This window comes from Eptesicus fuscus, chromosome 7 (assembly GCF_027574615.1).
Source record: "Eptesicus fuscus isolate TK198812 chromosome 7, DD_ASM_mEF_20220401, whole genome shotgun sequence".
In the NCBI taxonomy this organism is placed as follows: Eukaryota; Metazoa; Chordata; class Mammalia; order Chiroptera; family Vespertilionidae; genus Eptesicus; species Eptesicus fuscus.
Window position 1 is genome coordinate 61,094,789 of NC_072479.1, and position 19,294 is coordinate 61,114,082.

A 19,294-nucleotide genomic window follows, 5' to 3' on the forward strand; every position below is an offset into this window, starting at 1 on the left:
GAAATGAGTACACAAAGGCCTGATTTCAGTCCAGAAATAACGACAGGAGTCCTGAGGGGATTAAGAGAGGGCATTGGGGTGGGGGTGGGGGGGCGGCTAAAGGAGAGAGGCACAGGGAAAAAAAGACTGAGTGTCTGAAGTAACCAAGCAATTTTTCTGGAGGCTATGGACACAGAAGAGGCATCTGGAAGGAGAGTGATGTGGTTTGGAAGTAAGGGCTGGGAAGAACACACCTGAGGTGGAAGAACATGTGTCTTGCAGAGTCAGCATGGGGAGTCATGAGTAAAAAAAGGGTGCGTTGGAGGTGTCCAGCTGGGGTACGGGCCTTGAAGGCCATGAATATCTGCCCCAATTCAGCAAAGAACTATGGGGAGCTTGAATTCTGTGTAAGGCACTTAGCAAGACACTACAAGAAATGCAGTCATGACTAAGGCAGTGGCTGGGCTCAGGGATGTCCACTCTTGAAGGAGAGTTGAGACAAGTCGACAGACTAGGAGGATAAAGGTCAATGTAGAGAGAAAAGACTGACAACGTGGGGTGGGGTCCTTTCATGGAAGGAAAGATCCCTCTGGCTGTGGGAATCAGGGAATGGCTCCTGGAGAAGTTGGTATGGACTTGAGGATTGGAAAGGTTTCAACAGGAGGAGAAAGGACTGTGAGGACAGTCATTTTTGGAGGCAACAGGGAGAGCCAAGGTGAGGGAGTGGGGAAAGAATGAGAACACAATGGGGAGCAGCCAGCAGCCCACTTTGGCTGAAATAATAATAGTAATCATAGCAACTGACATTGCTGAGCACTAAGTACCAGGAGGCACTGGGCAGAACATCAGCAAAAGAGAGAGAGAGAGAGAGAGAGATGGTGTCGTATGTGCCAGGCCGCAGGGAGGCTCGGAGGCCAGGAAAGGACTTTGTGAGGATAAGCTAACAAGTGCACTCACTGCCTGCTGACTGAGTGCTGGGACACCCACAGGGACGGAAGACCAAGTCGGCTGCTAAAAACCCCAGTTAGCAACCAGTGCTGAGGCTGGAGCTGCGCTTGTGGGAACTAGGAGTCTATGGCCAGAAGCTGGACCTCGATAGGGCCAGGCCCTCTCAGGCCACTGTGGACTCTTGTTTCTCCATCTGACATGACGCTGCCTCTGGCTCAGCCTCAATTTCTCCTTCTGTAGAATCCGGAGGCTCTCGGGGTTCCTGGGAATAAGGGAAGATTGGGGTCAGATGGAGGCTGCGCCCCGCCTTCCAGTGGTGATGCCTCGCGGGAACCCAGGGCCTGGTGGATCAGGTTGTGGACCTCTCCCCTTCCCAGGAGCCACTGTGTCTCTAACCCAGCAGATCGCCAGAGGCGACAGGGCTGACAGACTAGGCTGGGAAGCAGAGTGGTGAGGTCCTCAGCCTCTGACCCCTGAATCTGACCTCCTTGGGCTCCAAGGGTGGAGGGGGTCAGGGAGGGCTGCTGCGAAAAGCCGGCAGGAGCTGAGTTTATTAGCTGAGGGAGGGCTGGAGGCGGCTGCATTCCGACTCACAGACTGGAACATTTCTGTGATCCGCTGTAATGCACTGGGAGACACTGGGCACATTGCTGAAGTTTGACTCATAGGGACCGGGAGGGGGAAAGAAGCGGGGAGGGTTGTGGGGGGGGGGGGGAGAGGAATGGGAGGAAGAGAGGAAGAGGAGAGGAGGGAAGGAAATCCCTTGAGAAATTTCTTTAAAAAAAGAACACTTTCCAAATCCGCACCGCCCCCATCCCCTTTTTCTTTTAATAGGAACAGGCTGGACCCTTCGGTTCCCCTCTGCAGGCGTTGGGTGGGGGGTGGTAAAGGGGGAGGGCTGGGCAGTGATTCAAATCAGATCCTGGAACTTTCCTCAGGCAAGTCGTGCGCGGGGGGCGGGGGGGGGTGCCCAGGGATCTCAGAGGACTTGAGACTCCACGCGTGTCCCCAAGTGTGACTGTTTGCTCGTGGGCTGTACTTGTCTGTGCTTGTGCGCGCGGAGGTCCTCCCCTGAAAGTGTGTCTGCGCAAACGACTCTGGCCCAGTGTAAACATGGATGTGTGTCTGCGCTGTGCACGCAAGGCTGTGGGCGCCCAGGTAGCCGAGTTTCCGGGAATTGTGCGCGGGTCGGGGCGCCGCGCCTCGGGCTGGGCGGCGGGCAGCGCGGCGACCGCGCGCGGAGAGGGGCCGCGTCCCGCGCTCCGCGCTCCTCCCCGGCCGCGCGGGGTGTCCGCCGCCGCCGCGCGGGGCACGTCTGCCGGGCGGTGTGTCCCAGGGCCGCGCGCGCCGGCCCCCTCCCTCCCCTCCCCCTTGGCCCGCTCTCAGCCTCAGATAAAGCATTTCCTTCCATTGTCATCCTACCCGGCCGGCCGGGCTGCCAGGGCCCTCCCCCTCCCGGCCCCCTCCCTTCCTCTTGCCGTCTCTCAGTCGCTCTGCAGCCTCCGGCGACTGGGGGGATGTGAGGCCAGCGCCCCGGCCCCCAGCCCCGCCATGAGCCCCCCGCTCTGAGGGCCGCGGCCCCTGGATGCACAGTCCCCGCGCTGGTGAGTACCGGGCAGCCGCCCCCAGCCCCGCCCGCCCCGCCCTGCGCGGTTCCTCCGCTCCGTCCGCCCGGCTCGGGCTCGGGCTCGGACTCGGGCTCCGGTTTGGGCTCCGGACGCCCCGCGGCCCGGTCCCGCGTGCGCCCCCCCGGCCGCGCCCGCCCCACCCGGCTCCGCGGGGCTCGGGCAGGCTCCTGGCCGGGGCTGGTTCCGGGGCCGGAGGGCTCGGGCCTCCCGCTGGGCGCCCACATCCGCCCGCCCCGGGGCAGCGACAGGCCCGAGGGAGGGAGTTGGAGGCCCCGGGCCGCCGATGCTCAGGCCCGGGGTCCCTTCACCCCCATTCCTGGGGAGGACGGACCGGGGGACCGGGGAAGGAGGGACGGCTGCCGCGGCCCCGGGAGGGGGCGGTGCTCCGGGGCGGAAGGTTTGGAAGCGCGAGGGCAAAGGGCAGGACCCACTGAGTTGTGGCCGGGCCGGTGGTGCTGGACATCCCATCCCGCGGATCCCGGCAGGGCCTTACCCCGACCCCTAGGCTGGGGCAGAGTGATCCCCTGGATGGAGGGTCCGGGACCGGGAGGTTTCTCTGAGCACCGCCCCGCACCCTGCTCACCCATTGGGGCGAAGAGACACCTGTGCCCAAGTGCGCTGCCTGCCGAGGGGCTGACAGAGGTAGAACCGCAGGCGGTGTCCTGAGTGTTGGGGACAGGATGTGTGCACCCTCAGGCCTGGGGTCTGCTGGTGCAGGGAGGTGTGAGAGCAGGCTGCAGATCTGGAAGCTGGGCTGGGCTCTGACACGGGGAGTTTCTAGACCTGTGCGCTGAGAGAGAACTCTCTGGGGCCTGCAGGCCGCCCAGCTCCCCCCAACCCCTTTTTCCTTCCCTCTGGCTGCCCATTCGGATCTGCACATTTGGATCTGACCTCTCCAGCCACTGCTGCTCCTCCCACCAAGTCTAGGCCATTCCCTAGCCCCTGTTGGCTGTCCTGCATACCCAGAGGCCTCCCCCTGCATCTGGACACTGGCTGTATTGCTGCTGCCCATCCCTCTCCACACACCAGTTTAACATCTGCTTGAGGCCCAGCTTGACGTGCCAAATTCTAGGGTGAGAATGGGGCATTGGATTTTAGTGGCCCTGCTGGGGACTCAGCCTCTGGACTGTTCAGCCTGCTCCTTCGGGACTTGCACCTGGACCCAGGGGTCTTCTTTAAGACTCCTTCCCCGGCCCTGGGCTGAAAGAAGGGAGACTGTGACTCAGTTTCCCACCCCCTAACGGGGCACCTTGGCAGCCCATTTCTCCCCAACAGGACCCTTCCATGAAGCGGCTTAGGTTGCCACACACACTTCTCTCTTCACACCAGCCCTCTTAGACATCCCAGGCTCCCTTTTCAGCATCTGCAAGCCATCTCATAGCTCCTCATAGCTTAGCATCTCCTTCTTCTTCTCTGCTCTCTGTTCCTTCTACCCACCTCAGTTAATAAGTAATTTTCCTCTTTTCTGCAGTCACTTCTGAGGGAAACTAAGGCACAGAGCAGACGTGCTGTGTTATGCACAGTGAACCAAGACTGGAACCAGGTCCTGGACCTGCTGGGACTCCTCCCTTGCCTTTAGTCCCCTGATGCTCCTGGAACCTAGCAGGGCCAAGCTCAGAGCTGCCGCTGGTGTTACATCTGGAATGGTCTGGGGAAGTGTTCTCCCGAGGCCTCTGTGTTTGTTAGCTTGAGCCCACGGGTGGGTGTCTCTTTGGCCACCAGGTCTTAGGCTGGCATTGTGAGGCTGGGAAATTGCATCCAGGTCTTGCACTGACCCCCCCAAGAATCTAAAATGGTCACTCTGCTCTGACACTGACGTTCAGTTTCCCCATCAATAAAACGGGGAGAAAATTTCAGGTGCACTTCCCAGAGCACAGAGGAGGAGAGGTTAACTATAAAGAGAGGGATCAATGTTCAGTGTGAGGGCTATTATGCGGGCCCCCCACCCCCACCACTACCTTCAGGGATAACAGACACCAGCTTTCATCCTTGGTGGCTTCTGGGAATGAGAGTTGGAACTTTTCCTTCCTGCGTCCCTTCCTTAATCCTGATAATGGGAGTGAGCTCATGTGTGATGGGGGCGTGGGGACCCTCTCTTGGCTGTGGGCATGCTTGCCCAAGGACCCGGGAGGAAAAAGCCTATGTAACCTCCACCTCTTTTTCATTACGAGCTGGCGATTTAGAAGCTGGCAGGGGCCCGAGAGAAGATGAGCTAATGCAAGGCCCAGGGTCACACAGTAGGGAATGGCGGGCTGAGTGGAGCTGGAGGCAGACCTAACCCTGCCGGTGCCCATTCTGCTGGCCTTCTCCCTCCTGGCTCAGGTCCTGTCCATGCCTGCCCCTCAGAGCTTGGCCCTGGTCTGCCTTCAACCCAGACTGAGACTGGGGCCTCAGTCATGGGCTTGGGAGCTGGGGGGAGGGCATGTGTCCTCCCTGAGGCTCCAGGACTGCGTTTGTGTGTGTTGGATTTGTTCACTAGATGGGGTACTTCCTCTGGGGCAGGAAGCTTTGATTTCCTGTGGTGGGGGCGTTTGGTAGGATTAGGAGTGGGGGGCTCCGCTCTGGGCCATCCCTGATGTTGTTGTTTGGAACCACAGAGGGGGCAGACTTGTGGCACAGGCTGTGTCCCCCAACCCAGGGAAGGCAGGATGGAGAGCACTGGTGAGGAGGCCCAGGCTGAGGCTGGAGAAGGAGGCTGTGGGGCTGCTGAGATGAGGGGGGGGAGGAGGGGGGGGCAACACAGCAGGAAGCCTGGTCACCAGGTGACCCTGCCGGGTATTGTGTTTCCCTGTGATATTTCCCCCTGTTTCTGTGGTAACCTTCCCTGGGGGACCCAGGCCTTCGGGCTGCAGGAAGGTGCCCCCAGACAGCCCTTTCCTTAGAGGCCTGAGTATTAGGAGGAGTCCCTAAATCTGGCCACCTCCTTAACCCTTTTGGCTGCTAGGACCAGGGCCTGGGAATCTAGGCAAGTGGGCAGAGCACTGAGGGATGACTGGGGAGAGGCCCTTCTGCATCTCTTTGGGGTGAGGGAAAGGGGAAGAGAAGGGCTGCTGGACTTTGGGGCGGGCTCTGTGCCTGCATTCGTCCCATCTCTCCACTGCCCTCCTCCTTCAGCATCCCCCCTACAAGGGGGAGGTGGACAGCACGCTGCCTGGGGCAAGGGATAAGGGTGGAGGTGGCGGAGGCGGGAGGGGTGTTTTCATCAGCGGAGCATAGCTTCTTTGGTCCTGGACCAGTTCCCAGAGGCAAAATAAATTCAGGATAGCGACTCTTTAGTGTGGGTCAACCTGTGATGGGTGTGTGTGCACACTGGGTGTGTAGTGGGGGCCTGTGTGTGCGCCCCAGGCTATGTTTGCAGGTGTGGTTCTGTGACAGTTTGTGATCCACGTAGTGGCTTTGTGTTGGGTCTTTTGGGAGTGTGTACACGTGTAATGCAGATGTATGTCATCTATGTAGTGTATACCTTTGCAGTTTATGGCTCTGTGTGGGGAATGTGTTCATGTTTTGGGGGGCTGTATACCTGTGCAGAAATGGCTTTTTAATAGAAGTCCAGATGTTGGCTGGAAAGCACCATCTCACTTGTGGTCCTCAAGTCTCAGTTTCTAGACCATTTGTTTGGGAGTCACCTGGGAGTGTATTAAAAAGAAAGAGCCTCAGGCCCCATCCAGGCAGATTCAGAATCTGCAGGGGAAGGGCCTGGGAATCTGGATTTTAGCAATTCCGGTGCAAAGCCGCGTTTGAGGACATGAGGACCACCAGTGTGGGCCAACCTCTTCCTTTTTTTCTTTTGAAGAAACGGAGACTTTTAGAAGGTGTGCAGTTTGTCCAGGGACTCAGGGGCTATTGAGAGGAAGACCTCAAGCCTCTGAAGACGGTCCGGGCTTAGCTATGCATGCTCTGTGTATGCAGGTATGCCCCTGTCCACACTCAGCGTGATGGAGGGCACTAGGTGAGGCTGACGCACACACTCACTGGGCCTTGACCTTTCCCTCGGGGTCCCAGGCTTCCTAATCTTGCTCTCTGGTTGCATCCGGCTTCCATCTCCCTGGGGAAATCCTGGAGCTATTGAGCGTCAATCCTAAAGGTAATGTTGGCAACCAGGAGGCCCTATTTACTGAGCCAGTCGTTCAGCTATTCATCCATTCACTGGATGCTTACTGAGCCTTGCCACGTGCCAGGCACAGATATGCAGTGAACACATAAGCAGAGCATCTGACCTCAGGGAACTTCCACTCTAGTAGAGGAGACAGACAGAACAAGTAAGCAAGTAAAGAAATGAGTCTATGTATCTAGTTACACGCTGTGATAAGCTCTAAGAAGGAAATGAACCGGGTGCAGTAATAGAGAATAACAAGGTGGGACTTCCTTAGAAAGGGTGGCCAGGGGAGGCCTGCCTGAGGAGGTGACATTGACGCCTCCTATCACCTCCCCAGACTAGACGTGAGCCCTCAGAGCCTTCTGAGCATGCTGGGAAACTGCCTGGATCCAGGTGGGGGATCGGAATTGTCAGCCTCTTGCCTGGCATGGGACAGAGCAGGGTCTCTGTTCCTCAAGCGGCCCCCAGAGATTGGCCAAGGAGAAGAGGAAGATGGAGAGCTGGACAGGGTCCACACCGAGGCCACTCCGTGGCGTGGGAGAGCAGCCGCTCCTTCGTAGGCGAGCCCAGGCCCTGGGGGCACGTTGGGTGTCGGGAAGGTAGCAGCCTCTCTCCAGGAGCTCTCAAGCGCCGCCCCATTCCTGACCCTCCTGCCTCACCTTCCTCCCACCTCATTTCCTTCCTCCCCATCTCCCCACCCTGGAACTCCTGTGCCAAGTCCCTCCCCTCTAGGTCTAGCCGGGCTGCCTCTGTGGCCACTGGAATTTATTTACCTGGCTCAGAAATCAACTGAGGAGAGAGGGAGGGGGTCCAGGCTGAGAGAGGACCTAGACCCTGGAAAATAGGACAGAACCCCAAAAGAAGGGTTGGGGCACATACTGTAGAGGACAGGGCCAAGAGTGGCCGCGGAAGAGACCTTTGGCAGGGCCTGCAGAGCCTCTCTTGGGCCCTTGGAATCTGCTCCCCAAACTGGCTGAAACTCTCGGCCCAGGGGGAGTCATCAGCTAGAAGGCAATGCCCCCCCCCCCCCCCCAGCAGGTTAACTTTCACATCGGCCAGCAGCCTTCAGGCCCTTTCACCTCCAACCTCTTCTGGTCGGGCCCCCCGGAGCTGCAGGCTGCAGAACGGTGCAGCCCTCTCTAGAGAGCTGAGAGTTGGAGGAGGCTTCATCTAAGAGAAGAGGCCCGCCCGTCCGTCCCGCCTCGGCTGGCATTCCACCCGGGGCCTCCTTTAGGCTGCTCGGTGCAGAAACCCCCTGGACTCCTGTGCCAGGCTCAACCCTAGCCACTCCACAACCTCCACAGCAAGGTGGGGAGGGGACTTCTCCTAATGAGGAGGGCCCTGGGCTACACTCACCATCCCCGCCCTGTCTCCAGCCACTTCCTTTTTCCCTTCAGTTGCCTGCAGGGATTGGAAACCCTGGTGCTTTGAGACTTTGGGCCTTCAGGGCCCAGCTTGAGCCTTGGAGAGAATGAGGGGGTACCCTCTTCCCTTTCAGGAGTTCCCGCGCAGCTCCCTGCAGAGCCCATTGCAAGGAGCCCAGCTCTGGCTCTGTAGTCACCCCATTCCTCCCTCCCCCCAGCTCCCAGGATGGCAGGGAGAAGCAGGGCGGGCTGGGAGCCACAGGGTCGGAAAGAGCCCGGGGTGGGGGAATTTGGGGACTGGGCTGAAACTGGCTTGTTTTGCTTGCCCCACAAACCTTCTTGGGCATCCGCTGCGCCCTCTGGGGCGTTCAGGTTGTGGAACTGCTCTCAGAATGACAGGCTGGTGGCACCCAGTTGGGTCAGGGGGTGGGGGTGGGGTGAAGGCGGGGAGCCCCAGGCAAGGGGGAGCTGGAGGGTTAAAAATAGCAGCAGCCGGGTTTCAGTTAGCAAATGTGGAGGCGGGGAGCTGGAGGCGGGGCGGTGGCAAGCTGTGTTTGCCCACAGCGCAGGGCTGTTTCCCCTGGGTCCCAGGAGTGAGTCACCGTGGAGCTGCTGAGGAGGTGCTGGCACCGCGACCCCGGCGCAGGGGTTGAGTGCAGGCTTCATCCCGGGTTCGGGAGGATGTGCTGCTCCCGCCTGGCCTTCGGGGCTGTCTGGAGAACTGGGCCAGGGGGATTGTGACATAGAGGGGGAGAAGCGTGCCGTTCTGGGGCCAAAGCCCTGGGTTTGAAACCCAGCCGAATGGCTGAGAGACCTTGGGCAAGGTTGCCAAGGGCCCTAAGCCTTGGTTTCCTAGTCTTTCAAGTGGGGATTTTCTCACATGCATGTGTAAGCACTTGGTGGATTCTACAGCATCCGACAGAAGTTCATTATCACCTTCGGTCTGCTGTGCCCATTGCAGAGCTTGGCCGGAGGGCCTTCCTGTAAGGACACAGGGGGAGGCCTGGATGACCTCGGCAGAGCCCTTTCTCCTGCGCAAGGGCTTACAGCTAAGTGTAACCTTGGGTACGCGGTTCTCTGTGCCTCAAATTCCTCCATCTGTAACATGAAAATAATAATAGTTTCAGCCTCATGGAGATGCTATAAAGATTAAAGTAAGTAATGTTCACACCGTGCCCGGTATGAAGTCAGTGTACACAGAATATTCGTCATTCTTATTAGTGTTATTTTCATATTTTTGAAGGTCAGGGTTAGGGAATGCTGAAGACGCTAAGAACAGAAACTGGGCCCAGCCCCAGTTCACAGGAAAAAATCAGGCCAAATTCTCTGTTCCAGATTCCTCCACCCATAAGGGCCTGGAGCAGCAGGCGTCTGGAGCCAGAAGTCACAGGGTGGACTTCTCTCTCACTTCACTGCCCCCAGCCTTCCCCAGGGAGGTAGGACGCCGGGGACCTGAGGGTCTCGAGTCCAGCCGGCATTGGAGAGGGCCTGGGACGGGACACCCCGATGGCCCCGATGTGGAGCACCTCGCCAGCATCTGCTGGGGTGACCTTTTGGTTAGCCCCTCCCTGGCAGCTCTTAAGAGGAACATGAGGCAGAGTAGGGATGGAAGGTCAGTGATGTCAGCAGTGAGTATTCCCAGCACAGCGCCCTGGAAGAGGCAGAAGGCATTTCTGTCAGTAAATGACCATTATTCAGCCTGCAGGCATTCATTGAGTAAGTCCTGACTGTGTGCCCAGCCCTGTGCTAGGTCCTCTGTGTGATTCAGGAGAGGCAGAGGACGCTGGGTTGTAGATCACTCAGAACCTCGAAAGACTTGGAGGTGCAAGAATTCAAATGGAGTCAGTGAAAGCCCAGTGGTGTGGGTCTCTGGGAACCAGAGGTTGGGTCTTGACTCTGCAACCCATTGGCTGTGTCAGTTTATATTTGTGTGTGTGTGTGTGTGTGTGTGTGTGTGTGTGTGTATTCTGTTTTTATTATTATAGAAGCAGTTTATGTGCGTTGCAGGTAATCAGACAACACGGAAAAAACAAAAATTAAAAACTAAAAAAAAACAACACAAAAAACGGCGAGCAATCCCAGCTGTTGGAGATCACTGCCACGATACCTCCGTGCACACCTTCCCATTTCCTGACAGGCCTTTATACACCATACCTTTTACCTAAATGAGATTACATTGTGTGTGCTGTGCCCCCGGGCAGTGCTCTCCACCTCCCACTAAGGTCACTTTTCATTTCATCAAATTCCCAGTTGGCCAGAAATTGTTCACATCTGGTTTGTCCAAATCAGTACCCAGGACCAGGCATCTGGCTATTGCATTCCCTGAAGGCTGGGTAAGCACCCTGGCTGGATTTGTGATCTGGAAAAATCCGGCTCACCAAGTCTTAAGGGCAGCCGTGGCCACAAAAGGGAATCATGTCACCTGGAGAATCTGCCCTGAACACGGGCCATCTTCCAAAAATAACAGGCGAAATAAGGGAGCTACCAAGGCCTAAGTGGGATGGCAATCTCCAGGGTACTTACTGTCATTAATATTAATGTGGCTTCCCTCTTAATGCCAGCATTCATCAATAGCTTGTTGCCATTCACAGATTCATACCCATCATGCTCCCAAGCCATGGAACAAGCCAGGATCCCCACTGTGGCCTCTGCCTTCCCCTAACCCAGGTGCAAGGGTGTCAATAGCCCTTGGCTATATTCTTAGTCCCCAGGAGCTTGCCATGAAGGTGGGTGCTCCCTTCTACACTAGTGGGTGCTCCATCCCTTCTACCAGCCCATGGGTGCAGTGTGTGTGTGTGTGTCAGTGTGAGAGAGAGAGAGAGAGAGAGAGTGAGCGAGCGAGCTTGGGACAGCATCTCTTCCCAAGGGAGTTTGCTCACTATAAGGGTGACTTGCTGTGGTTATGCAACCTGCGTTTATATAGGCCTAACAGTTTCCAGAGTGCTTCCACACAGCTTGTGACCCTCCCCTGCAGCCCTGGGAGCTTTGCTTGGTTAGTTAAACCCTGCTGGAGGCAGTGCACAGGAAACAAAATGGTAACATGTACATTGAAAAAGCAGGAAAAATAGAGGAGGAAAAAGGGAGTGAAGATGGAGTTGGGGAGTGCCTCCTGGAGGCCAAAAACATGTGAGGGACACATGCAGAGATTATTCTCTGTTTTCGTTTTTGCTGTTGTGGATGTTTTCCGGATGGAAGACCAGCACACTGTGGGAACATGTTGGCACTGGGAATCACCCCCAGGCCTTCAGAGGCCGGGCCCCAGCTGTGCCCTGTGGCCCCTCAGTGGAGGTGGGTGGAACTAGTTGTGCACACCAGGGTAGTGATTATGAGCTAAGGTTCTGGAGTCCCAGAAGCCCTTCTTGCCATCTGCGTGACCTCAGCGATTTTCCTAATTTCCCCGAGCCTCAGTTTCCTTCTTTGTGAAATGAGGGTGATAATAGTATCTACCTTAATAGGGTTTTGAGGACCAAACGAGACAGTAAAAGAGAGATGCCTAGTACAGTCACCAGCACACAGTGAACATTTAATGCATGGTTGTTGATCATTACTAATGTTAATTATAGTATGATAATTATTAACATAACTTAAACTTTTCCCTGGCAGTCTCTGGAGCGGCTGAGTGGCCTCTTGGTTGGCATAGGTGAGAGGAGCTGAGGAAGGCCCAGCTTCTGGCTCATGTGCAGCAGGGAGAGGCCGGTGGGCGGGCAAGCAGGAGTGGGGTACACACACAGGGAGGCAGGGTCTGGCCGTGGAGGGCCCAGAGCGGAGGGAACAACAAGGATGGCAAATGAATGACTATGAGACCTCTGAGGGGGGACGGGAGGCCCTGAGAGGCAGCCCCAGGCATGTGGCCTGAGAGAGAGAGAGAGAGAGAGAGAGAGAGAGAGAGAGAGAGAGAGAGAAGCGCCCCTGTTGGGGCAAGCGCTGGCCCTTGAGCAAGATTGTCTAGGACTGTCTGCTAAGAGGGAGTAGCTGGTTTAAGTGGAGCACCAGGAGGTGGGAGAGGGGGAGAGACCAAAGCAGAAGCGGACAGAACCTCAACTCTTCTCCTCATGTTACAGTGGGGCTCCCATCTTGACTGTTCGGGATGTTTTGCCTAAGATAGGAATGATGGTGGTTAGACTTTAGGGTGAACTTCCTATCTTAGGGATTGGAGCGACTGGAGCAAGGAGTGAGAGTAGGTGGGAACTTTCGTTTTTGAGTGCTTCAGGGCCTGAGGAAGTGGGGCAGTCTGGACCAAGGGGCTGGGACTAGGGGAGCCGGCCTGCTCAGGAATTCCCGAAGTGGCGTGGCAGGGCAGGCCTCCCCGGCTGCAAAAAGGCTGTGGGTGACAGGAAGTGGATGCTGCCTCCCTGAGCAAGTAGCTCGGCTCTTGCCCTCACACCTTCACAAAGAGCAGGCTGGGAGGACTGAGTGGTGGGTCCCAGAGGCCCCCCGAGGCCGGCAGGGCTTGGAGGAAACCCCGTTTTTCTTTGCTAAGGAAAGAGGCTCTTGTGAGGCTCTCCAGAGAGCGCTAGTCCCGAGAACCAATGGCTGCCCACATTCAGAATGCCCAGTTCTCCCTGCCTTAGGGTCCAGGGGTCTCCATCCATGAGAGGCATGGAGTGGAGGAGGACCTGGGGCTGGGCAAGGAGCCAGGGAGGGCGCTTTTCCCACCCCTGGAGAGCTCAAGCTGCCGCTGCCATGGTTACGTCTGCTTCCTGTTTGATTCATCTCGAACAGCAGAAAGAGGGGGGCGAGGCTCCCAGCTTGGCCACCGCTGCGTGGGGCTGTTTACAACAGCCGCTTGCGGGATTCCCAGAAAGAGACTCCAAACCGGACATCCTGCGGCTGCAAAATACCCAGGTGTCAAGAGCTAAAAATAGCTGCCACCCGGGCCCCAGCGCTGGGGAAAGGGGCAGGCTTGCTGCGAAGGCTGGAGGGCCAGCTTTGCGGCTCTCACATCCAGCCTCCTGCTGGTGCACAGCTGCTGAGCCTGCAGAGCTCCAGTCCCCTCGCCTTAGACTGACAGGAGGCCTTGGTCGTGGCAGCCCCCACGTCCCAGGCAGCTCACCTGGGAGCCCAGCCTCTGCCCCCGTGGGCAGCTGGCCCCTCTGCCTGCACTGTGGACCTTGCTTTGGGATGCTAGTGAAGAGCCTGCAGGGACCTGGGAGCCTCTAGAGAGGGGATATGGCGGAGCACTCAGAGCAGGGGAAGTGAGGCCGATGCTCCTCCAAGACCAGCCCCGGGTGCCCACACGCCGTTTGAAGTCGTTGCGTGGAATCTGGGAAGACAACAGTTAGCTGCTTTCCAGACGTCATTCTTCAGGATTGTCTTCACGGGGGCCCAGAGATGGAACAGGCAGCTTCTCCCCTCCAGCCTGCAGCAGGGGTGGGGTTTACTGCGGGTAGGGACCTGTGCCCAGCTAGGTCCTGCCTTTGCTCTCCCCTTGCCGGCCTGTGGGGAGAAAAAGTTGTTGGGGAGCAGTTGGGTGTATTGGTTGAGAACTTGGATTCTGGAGCCCCATGGCCTGGCTCAGGTCCCGGCTCAGCCACTTCCAAGTTACGTGACTTCGGACAACCCTGCTGGGCCTCAGCCTGCTGATCTGTGTAATGGCAATAAAAACAGTGACCACCTTGTTGGTGTGTCGTGAGGGTCAGCTGAATTAGCGCATGCACGGCACTTAGAGCAACTCCTGGCACACAGCCAAGTGTTAGTTTACAAAAGTTCAGGTGGAAGAGAAAGCGGTGAGACTGGTTGGGAGAGGCATGGGATAAACGAGGGAGCTGGGGACCGCGTCTGGGAGAAAAGGGACGGTGGTAGAGGAGAGGAGGGTGAAATGCTTGTGCCGGAGGGGCTGCAGGCAAGTTCAGGAGCGAGCCGTGTTATTGATCACAGCCATTAAGGCAGCACCAACCACATGCCAGGTGCTTCACGCTCAGCACGGTTAATCTCAGATGACTTGCTCCCACGCAGATATTCTTAGCCGCTCGTTACAGGGGCAGCTGAGGCTTGACCAGGTTACATTGTGTCCCTGGCTCTCCCTGCTGGTCACTGAGGGAGTCAGAGTTCGAAGCCAGGTCCATCTGACTTCAAAGCCAATGTCCTCTACTCTGAGGACCCTCACTTCCATGACTTCACGTGGCAGGAGTTTCCAGGCAGCTTCCACTCCCTGGGTTCTGGGTAATTCTGAGCAATAGGCGGCTTCGTGCCAAGAAAATTAGTAAGAGAATTTCTGGAAGGGAGACTCAAGAAACTGTTAAAAAAGGGTTGATTCTAGGGAAGTTCAAGGGAGTTGGGTGAGTGAGAAACTTTGTTTTATACTTCTTGAGGCTCCTTGAAAATGTGTTAGTATCTGTAAGTAGCATTTTTTTAAATTTTTTTTTTAAAAAAAGTGTGCTTTATTTTAAACTCCTTGAAAGTGAGAACCAGATTTCATTCCTATTTCCATCTCTTCAACCCCCCACATGAGTGACCTCACATGGAGGTCCTAAGTACCTGTGTCTGGGATCGACTTTTGGGGGTTTCCCTGCCTTGATCTGATCTGGCCTGGCTGTGCCACTGACCTGCCAGGTGACTGTGACCTAGCCCCTTTCCCTCTGTCTTCCCTCCTCTGTGTTAGCCTGAACAGTTCCTAAAGCCCACAGTTCCTAAAGTTCTCAGACTCTGTGACCTGAGTGCCTTCAAGAAGAGCGTCTCCGTGCTCAGCCCTCCCTGTGGCAGAGAGGTCTGGCAACCGTGCTGTTCTTTCTTGTGTTTGTTTATTTGGGGATCTTCCTGAAGCCATTTCACCCCGCAGCGTTCCTCTTCTCTGCCAGCCAGATACGGAGTCAAGCTTGGTCCCGCCTGTGTCAGAGCTGCAGCGTGGGGCGGGCAGGGGTCAGCCCGGACCTGGCACTTGGCCTACCGCTGCTGCTGCCTGCTCTCCTCTGGCTGCTGGGGCCTGGACCTCAGCTGGTCAGGAGACCAGGCATGTGGAACCGCTTAAGAAAGATTGTGGCGTGGTTGGGAGGAGGCTTCTGGGTGGCAGTGCTCCTCGGGAAGCCCTGTCCCTGACCGGGGGCCTGCCACACTGGGGAGCAGGTGATCAGGCAGGCTCAGGTTTCTGCGGGGCAGGTAAGGGCCCAAGGCAACAAGGTAGGAGGGCAGGGCAGCTCGGGCAGGTGCCCAGGGACAGCAGAGTGGCCTTTGTGTTCGCACTGGGGGTTGCTGAGGGCCGGGGTGGACCACCGGAGCAGGATTTCCGGGGCTCTTTGGTTCTGGATGAGAGCTGGTGTTCTGGTTTGGGGAGGTGACTCGGTAGGCCCGGTGCCTTGGTGCTGAGTAAACTGCCTCTTCAGCCTGACTACAGCTGCTTCCCAAGATGGTAGAAATGGGAGGCAGCCAGGATTCCGAAAAGGAGAGGGCCCCACCCTGGCCAGGAGATGTGTGGAGAAGGGTCCAGCCCTGTGAAGCATTCTCGGTCCCTGCGGTCCATTCACTCCTGATCTCATTACTGTTAGACCCCACATTAGTGGTAACAGTGCTCTGAGAGGGGCCGAGGAGAAGAGGGGTCCCCAGCGTTATCCCCAAGCCTGGGATGCAGGATGTTCACTTTCTGGTTTCAGTTCAACCCCTGACTGTGTCCCTTTTAATAGCTTTCCTCCCTCTGGGACACAGGAAAGCTGTTCCCGGGATCTTTTCTCTATTGTTCTGGGCTCTTCTGAACTCGGAGGTTGTCAGCACGGAGCCAGGGAGTTAGGGGAGAAGCAGAACTTTTTTCCAGGAATTGCTTTTGGAAGCAGCCCCTGTTGGCAACACACACACACACACACACACACACACACACACCCTTTTTCTGAACAGAATTTAGACCATCAATCAGCATCACAGAACATCCCTTTGGGGGCAGGCAGCAAACACTACAGAGTTCAGGGCCATTAATTTTTCTCCTATCCACAAAGTGCAGGGTGTCCAGAATCCGTAGTTCCCAGGGGCGTGAAGCGCAGAGAACCGGGTTCTGTTCCAGAGCGTGAAGGCTGCCGACCAGGCCTCAGGCAGGGACTCCAGGCCTGACATGGCCTCTGAGAGTGTACCCCGGAGCCTGGTTCAGAAACCTGTCTTGGGGGACCAGGTCCTGCAAAAGAAAGAGGGGGTCCTAAGAGAACCTGGGATCGGGGTTTCCGTGTCCTGGGGTGGAGAGGCTGCCTCCCACACCAGTGTTCCTTGGGGCTCACAGACCTTGAGAAATGTGCATGCCCTGTCCCAGGCAAGGGGCCAGGAGAGAGCCATTATGTTCCATTCACCGGTGTCCGCCGTGTGCCCAGCAAGGTGTTAGGTGCAGATGGGCATGGCTTACAAACGACACCCAGAGACCATGATTAATGGAGTGTGTGCAGGTGGTGGACACAGAATGGCTGCTCTGGGGAGCCGGGAGAGGTCAGGATGAGCTTCAGGAGGACATGGGCTTGGACTGGACTTCACAAGGTGGGCAGAATTTGAATAGGTGGAGTGGTGTTTCCCTCCCAAACATTGCCATTCGAAGCTCGGGCCCTGGTGACGGAAGCCAGTTGGTGGGAGTCTCTGTGCCTGGAGTTGCCCCCTCCCCCAGCGCCTGCCTGCAGGGAGTTCTCCTTTTCAGCTTTGGAAGAGGAACTGTGGCTGCCCCTTCGACACAGCCCAAAGAGCAGCGCTCACCAGTTGTCCTCCAGAAATATTCCTGTGCCAAGGAGGGCTCCGGTGTGGCCACCAGACGCCCCCTCCCAGCTTTCCAGTCTCCTGGCCTCCTGTCTCCTCGACCCTGAGCTGGGACAGCAGGCGGGAAAGTGTCCACTTTGGACAGGTGGCCTCGGACTCACCTTGTCTTCCCCCACCCCACAGTCTCTGTACTCCTCAGGGCCTCTCTGCTGCTCACCAGCTCTGGCCCTACTGTGCGTTTCATGGGTTCCGAATGGGATGGGTCTGAGCTGGGCTTAGGAGGCTGGGGCAGGTGGCCATTTCCAGAAGGAAGCACTTCTGCTACAACTTATTCAAGAAAAAGGCTGAGCAGTTCTTCCTCGGGGAGGGGGGTGGGACTGGCTAAAGGGTGCAGGCTGGAGCAGGAGGAGGAAAGGGGTACCTACTATGGGGTCCCTGGGCTGCGCATTCCAGACCCATCACTTTACAGCGCCCACCAGGCCTGACTTGACCTCTAGGCCATGACCTAGTCCCTCCCCCACTGTGAAGCCTCCAGTCCCCTTTTCCAAGCCGCTGCTGCCTCCTCCTCCTCCTCCTCCTCCTCCTCCTCCCCCCTCTTGGCATCTTCAACAGGTCTCACCAGCCCTGCTGTCCCACCTCCAGCCCCACCTCACCTCCCAGCCCTCTCCTTTCCCTTGGGGCTACGGGAGCCTGGGCCCAGGGAAGATTGTATCTGAGCACATTGGGAGGGCTGAGGGCATTGTTGGGTGAACCGGGGCCTCCCTGGGTTCCTGCTGTGGCCTGAGCTCCCGCAGGGTGAGATATCTGAGTCGCTTAGTAGATTGGATGAGGAAGAGGGAGCTGAGGATCGCTGCCATCCGGCATGGGGATTTGAGGAAAGGAATAGGATGGAGTCTTCTCTTTTTGGTGAGCCTCTGTTGGAGGTGCCAGGTTTTGGAGGGCTCAAGCTGGAGGGGGGTCCCCTGGAGAGGCAGGGGCCGGCCTGGCTTGGATATTTTCCCTCCCTCTTCCTTGCCCCCTTCCCGCAGCCCCTTCACTCCATCTCTCTTCTCTCTACAGATGGGACCCAGGTGACCCCGGGTGCCCACTGCCCCAGTCCCCCAGGCACAGGTAAGCATCAGTCCTGAGGGAGGCTGGGTGGGAAGTGGGAGCTGAGGGTGGAAAGGACATGAGACGGGCGAGTAGCTGAGTAGTGGTTGGGCAGGGGAGCTGGCTGGTCTGCCACAGAGTCAGGAGGTTGGGGTTCTGGGGGAGAGGGTGAATTGGGGTTGCATGGGAAGGGGTGAGGAGTGGAGATAAAGAGGCCACTCTGGATCCAGGCCAGCCCCAGTGCTAGGAAGCACGACAGGAAGAGGAAAGGCAGGATGCAGTGAAACAGGAAGGCAAGTAGGAAGCTCATATTTATACTCAGGCCCCTGCCTCACGTCAGGCTCATGTTCTTGGTTGTTGGCTCGTTCTGTCCTCACGCCCCCCTCTAAGGTGGCATGGCAGCTCTTGCAGGATGGAGGATGCCTTGTGCTGCTCAGGTAGCAGGGGAGGGACCCCTCTTCCTGGCTCTCTCATCTCCCTTGCCTCCTAGTAGGCTGCACTGAGCAAGGAGGGGAGTGGACTTCCCTGCTCTGGTTAGGACATGCCTGTGGGCTGGGGCTGAGGCTGGATGAGGGCTCCCTTACTTCAGCCAGGATCCACTGAGGACCTACTAGGTGCATACCTGACGCCGAATAGTTACACATGGCAGGGAGAAATGAAGGCCAGGTGTCCTCTTTGCATCCATCCTGGCTGTCCAAAAGGCTATAGGTAGGTTGGGGAGATAGGACACAAAGCGAGGAAAATAATAGCAGACTGCATTATGTGACCAGTGCCAAATGAGGGGACATCTGGTTAATGTGTTGATCCATTCATTCAAGAAACATTAAATTCACCATCTATTACTATTTAGTCTTCAGAGATGTGTAATTTTCTAGAAATTAAATACAGAAATTAGAAAAAGAAAAACTAACCCCGTCTCTGTGCCAGGGGCACCTTCCTATGCATTTTTGGGGGGATACAGAGATGTATTCATTGATTCAGCCAGTGTTTATTGGGTGCCTATCACGTCCTAGGCACTGTTCTAGGTTCTGGGATAGGGAGCAATAAGCAAAACCAATCCCTGCCCTTGGGGCTTAACTCAGACCACGCAGTGCTTGTGGGCACAGAACTGGGAACGTCATTGAAATCCACGTGGCACCGGGCTGGGTCCAGGGAGGAGGGAAGATTCTAGCTGGGCTTGGAAGGAAGGGTAGGACCTGGAAAAGTAGAATTGAAGAGAGAGGACAGCACCAGGAGAGGGAGGTTGTACGCAAAACTCAGAGGACAAAAGGCACATGGGCTTGTGACGGGATGGGAGCCGATGGCTGAGGTGGAGGATTTATGTTCAGATGTAGGAGAAAAGGTGAAAGAAGCAGGGTTAGCACCAGACGGTGCAGACCCCCACATGCTGAATCACCCTGCAAGCCGTTCCCAGGGTTTTAGGCAGAGCCATTTCCAGAAGATTTATGCTCTGGCCCCTGGAGGTGCTGGGAGTGAGGGACGGGGCTGCTCACGGTCCGTGTGTGGCCGAAGCCACCAGCTGCAAGCCCTCTTGC

General features: G+C 56.9%; 1 protein-coding gene across 2 annotated transcripts in view; it reads left to right on the forward strand.

Annotated features, from left to right (window-relative positions):
• The first annotated feature begins 2,294 nt into the window (after positions 1 to 2,294).
• Positions 2,295 to 19,294, forward strand: part of HDAC7 (histone deacetylase 7) — a 35,940-nt gene continuing 18,940 nt past the window's right edge. The window contains exons 1-2 of one of the 2 annotated variants that reach the window (XM_054719132.1): positions 2,295 to 2,531; positions 17,730 to 17,780. In XM_054719132.1, the coding sequence (XP_054575107.1) occupies positions 2,513 to 2,531; positions 17,730 to 17,780 (70 nt within the window). In that variant the 5' untranslated portion in view covers positions 2,295 to 2,512. The remainder of the gene's footprint in view (positions 2,532 to 17,729; positions 17,781 to 19,294) is intronic. The other variant, XM_054719133.1, reaches the window with a different exon arrangement.